Raw genomic sequence first — 5175 nt, 5'->3', positions numbered from 1 at the left:
CTTTTCCTTTATTGACCATTGTTAGATACGGTGGTTTGATCACAAAGGGTGCATTCTCAACTGGTCCTGATGTTTTGAGTATGAACGGCTCATTCTGAATTCGAGTGACTGTTGAGGGATATTTGAGCACGAAGGGCTCTTTCTTGGCTACAATAGATGTCTCAGATTTCTTTGTCAAAGGGTTTAACACTTCTTTTCGCTCTTGTAAAGACAACGAGGTGACAGTGCTTTCCAACCTTTCAATATCTTGACGAGTTATCACAGGGCTCTTCCTATTCATCACCTCTTTCTATCATTTAAATTTTGTTCCCTCCATGTTTCGAAAGAGGATTTGTGTCCACGTTTGGAGGTGTTGGTTCCAGGATAAGCTCATGATTGTCAATCATATCTTGTATCTTGTGCTTTAGGTTTATGCAATATTCAGTAGTATGGCTAACTTGGTTAGAATGATAGGCGCAAGTGAAATCCAGCCTGTACCATCGATCTGTGGGATTAGCAGGTTTTGGTGGAACAACATTCATTCGCCCGACGTCTCTTAGTTTGGCAAACAAACTAGCCCTTGATTCTAGTAAAGGAGTGAATACTCTCATAGGTTTCTTTTGGGGTGTCTCATAGTCTGCTGGGGGAGGCTGGTTTTGGAAAGTCTAGTTTTGTGGAGCTTGGTTAGTGGGTGCTGGCATTTGATAATTCGATCGTGAAGCTGGGTTGCTAGGTGCTGGTATTTGATAATTTGGTTGTGGAGCTTGGTAGCCAGGTTGTGCATAGCATATAGACATTGGGCTATACTGGGGTGAAGTAGTTATATAGTTGGTTGGTGGAGGTGATTGGTAGGTATCTTGACTTTTTTGGGTTATATCCTTTCCTTGGCTTTTTGGGCTAGTAGTCCTAGAAACATAGGCTATATCTTCTCTCTTCTTTTTGCCACCTGCGGCGCCAGACACACCTGATCTGTTTAGTACACTAACAATCCTGCTGGTCTTGAGGCCATCTTCTATATCCTCCCTAACGGCGACTAGGTCCGCAAAGGAACTCCCTTTCATAGTTATCATTTTGTCAAAACAGTCAGCTTCTTGGTACCGTATAAATGCAGCTACCAGCTCTGCTTCAGTCATAGGTGGTTGCACACGTGCCGCCTCGTCTCTCCAGATAGTGGCATATTCTCTGTATGTTTCAGTCGATTTCTGATAAATTTTCTCCAACGAGAAGCGATTAGGCACATTTTCCACATTCAAGTGGAATCTTTCCATGAATGAACTTTCCATCTCTTCCCATGTCTTCCATCAACTGATATCTTGTGAGATAAACCATTCCATGGCTGTTGCTGACAGACTTCGACTAAACAACCTTATGAGCAAAGCTTCATTTTCTCCATTTCCCACCAACTGGTCGCAATAAGACCTCAAGTTGGCTCTGGGATTGCTCGACCCATTAAAGTGATCAAATTTGGGAATTTTGAAGCCTTCTGGTAGACCCAGGTCTGGATGTATGCACAAATCAGAGTATCTCAGCCCTTCTTTCTTTTTAGAGCCATGTTCTAGTTCAGCAATTTTCTTCCCCATCTCCTTCTCGATCTTGTCTATTCTTGCTTCAAAGAACATTTCCATGTTCTCCAGTTCTGGCAAAGAGTCAATATGGGTGACATGATCTTGAAAAGTTACATTTGGTTGTACACGATGGATCGCAGGCGCTCCCGTTGCTCGAGGGGCTTGATAAGCATTTGTGTTTGTAGCGGGAGCAGGTGTTTGAAAAGCTGAGGTTTGGTGGGAGGAATTCCCCACATGGGTAGTGTTTTGGCGTAGTGGTGTTTGAAAAGTAGCCCCAATCTCGGTTTGTGGGAAATGGTCAGGAATTGATAAGTCCAGATTTGGGAAATGGGTGGAGGCCTTCTAGCCTGAGCATTAGTAGCATTCTCCTTTTAGGCCCTCAGGCGGGCTGCTTCTTCTCGAGCTTCAGCCAATTGTCTCATCAGTAGGCTAACAGCCTTTTCCAAAGGCATTCCAGCTATGTCAACTGTCGAGGTGCCCTCGACTAAAGCAGTTCTGTTTGGTGGTGGAGTTTCAGGCATGTTTTATTCTTGAGGGTTTAAGGACGCTGCGACAGCTTTTGATCAAGTAACTGGTGCCAGCGAATCGACCCCTGTCTATAAGAGGAAACAACTCAAAAGCTCCCAAGTTAGCTTTAGGTATAAGCACGAAGCAGAATTTATCAGATTGTTTGTAGTTTATAGCACATAGATTCATATATTTTACTTCAACTCTTGACTGATTCACATTCCAAGGGCATTTTGGTCTTTTTAGTATTTTTGGGAATATTGATTTTTCGGTAACTGGTCTTTATGGTTAATTTGCTTCTACCTAACCTGTACTAAGGGGAATTTAGATTTTTATTATAAAAGGACCGAGTCTTAAATAGACTGCCTACGTATCCCACCAAAGGGAAATCAGGTCCATCCGTAGTTTAGGCATACACAGAAAAGGTTTTTCCTATGCTACCCGAAACTTAGTTTTCTACCCTGACCAGGCCTTATGTAGGTTTCTATCCTGACCAGGCCTTATGTAGGCTTCCTACGTATCCTCAATGGGACGTCAGGTCGGCGTGGTTTCGTTTACATAAAAAGGGAAAGGGATATTCTATCTTATTGAAAGCAGTAAAGGGATACTTATGTTTTTCTACCCAACCATACTAAGCAGGTCTTCATTGTCTTTTTCATCCTAATCTTCTATCCTTATCTCCTCGCGATAATCCAAACATGGCCTTTATTCACGAGGCGTTCCAGTTCAAGCTTGAAGTCCACACATTCTTCAATTCGTGGCCAGGGCAACCATGGTGATACACGCAAGCCCTTTCTCTTTGAGATCCTGGGCGACCCTAATAGGTTTATGGCACTGCTCTTATGTTCTTCATGCTACATAGTAGGGGAGTGAATCCTGGCATATGACTCTTCGAATTTGGAAAAGTCGCTTCTCCACGACCTAACTTTTGATACCTTTTCTGGATGATTTCTTCCTTGGTCATGGGTTAGGAAAGAGTGGGCCCCCCACAGTTAGTTAATTCCCCCTTGGTCAATTCATTGGATAAGCTTCCTTTCCAATGCTCCACACTTATTAGCTGTATGTCCTGACTGACTTCAGTGGTAGAGGCACTTTCTGTAAATCATAGAAGGAGGACATGGCAGCAATAGATTTGGGCTTTGCGCATAAACTCCAAAACATCCCAAAGTCTCCAAGAGTTCTTATTGGGACAATTCTACTGGAGTACCCCAATTGTGTCATCTCGTGCCCTTAAGAACAATTGTGCATGAAATTGGAGGTTTCTCGAGCTGAGATTCGTGTGTGTCTCCATAGACTTTCAGATTGGGGACAAGTAATTCATCGTTTCCATAAGGTATGGGGTCAAGCCGTTCTTGTTGACCGAGCGGGACATAACTCCCAAGTGGTGTTTCAGGTGCCTTTCCCTGTCTTACCTGATTGGCAGGGTGTTTCTTAGTTAGTTCCTCAACATAAGCTAGGAGAGTTTCTACTTCTTTCATTTTCTCATTGGCTGCATAAGTGGTTTGGACCGCTTCTTTCATTCTAGCAGTGGCCAGGGCCATTCTATCATCCCATTGTCGATTTTTCTCACTTGTCGCTTCCATGTTCTCATCGTCACTGACTAGGTTGACGTAAGGAGAAGTCGCACTCATGTTGTCTGGAGTCTCCATTTCCTATTAGCAAATCAACCTTTTAAAAGTGGAGCTAAATTTGGTTTTAGGGGTTATTTTCTTGGTTTTCCTTTTAGGTAGTGATCGGAATATGGACCAATCAAGAGTTTCAACAATATATATGATTTTCACACAAAGCAGTTATATCAAATAAGCATTTAGACAATATATAATTCGCTTTCCTATGCCTCATTGCTCCGAGGCTACTAGCGTATGAAGCAGAATTGTGCCATATGTAAAACAAATGTATTGTTTTCAAACAATAAAAATCCCAGTGCTTTTTATTCATAGTATTTTCCCAAATGGGATTACAATGCTTTTAAAGTAAATGCAATAATCAGAAAAAGTCCACTCCACTGACAGAAATCTGCTCTCTATCATCTCGTCCCTTCTTGGCCCTTCGAAGGGCGGTCTGAATGGCTACATGTGCTGGCATCAATGCTGTCCCAATCCACTGTCCCCTCTGATCGTTAGGCAATGACATCTCTGTATCTATAGCCCTTTTAACAAAAGTGTCTAACCATTCGAAGCTCTTCAATGAGGCATCTGCCTCGTCTGTCAAACTCTTAATTATCTCTTGATTATATTCTGTTTTTGCTTGATGATCCATTTCTCTTCCATCCATTCATCGTGTCATTCTTCTGACCTAAATTACATTCACGGCTTCCCTATCCTTGGGAAGTTTATACAGATACGATCCTGGAGTGGCAGTATCAGCTATCTCAGCCCTAAGCCACTCGTAGTAGTTTTCATCATGATTTGGATTGTTTGGATCTTCATCCAACTTATCTTCCTTTATCATATTCTTCCAATCTTTCTGAGCATCTTTTACACCTTCGTTCTTCAAAATCTCGTACAAACTCTCCCATATTACCCACATTCGGAATAACCTGTCTCATGTCAAACTGTCTAAGTACTCTCAGTGGTGTGTAGGGTCTGATTCCCCTAATGCCCATAAGTAGTAGATATGGACGTCTGTGGATCTTAACACAAACAGTCTTCGAATGAAAATCAGGTACCCTTCACCTGATATGTTCTTCTCTCAGTCAGGAAAAGATGTAAGCCCATTATCTTTTATCTTGAACCCCACAGAGCATAGCGGCGACTCCCAAATAATCCTCTCTCAGGGCCGGATCTCAGTGGGTAGATAAACTGATCCTATCTAAATGCTTATGTCACAGACGATTGGGGCATGCAAGCTTCTCACTGCTGAACAAACTGATTGTCAAGGACCTCGTTCGTGGGCTGCCAAAGATCAAGTTCACATATCACAAGGTGTGTCATGCTTGTGTAAAAGGAAAGCAGGTCATATTTGTAACGGTTAGCATTTCGCGGGCGGGGTTAGCACTCGAAAGCTACTAAGAAATTGTTGGTGTTCTTAATGAATTTGTTTTAAAAGAGTCGCCACCTAATTTTTAGGAAATTAGGAAAACCAGTGCTGAAGGGTTTATTCAAATACAGTGAAAAATCGTTCG

General features: G+C 42.4%; 1 protein-coding gene across 1 annotated transcript; it reads right to left on the bottom strand.

Moving 5' to 3' along the window:
* Positions 1–1280: 1280 nt before the first annotated feature.
* Positions 1281–3700, bottom strand: LOC132032177 (uncharacterized). The gene is made up of 2 exons (XM_059421949.1): positions 3464–3700; positions 1281–1823 (listed from the first exon to the last, which is right to left on the bottom strand). Exons 1-2 carry the CDS (start codon positions 3698–3700, stop codon positions 1281–1283), a joined length of 780 nt encoding a protein of 259 aa, XP_059277932.1.
* Positions 3701–5175: the final 1475 nt, after the last annotated feature.

The sequence above is a fragment of the Lycium ferocissimum genome, chromosome 9 (assembly GCF_029784015.1).
Source record: "Lycium ferocissimum isolate CSIRO_LF1 chromosome 9, AGI_CSIRO_Lferr_CH_V1, whole genome shotgun sequence".
NCBI classification, from domain to species: Eukaryota; Viridiplantae; Streptophyta; class Magnoliopsida; order Solanales; family Solanaceae; genus Lycium; species Lycium ferocissimum.
Note: the sequence above shows the minus strand (reverse complement) of the source record. Positions and strands in the feature narration are given on the sequence as shown.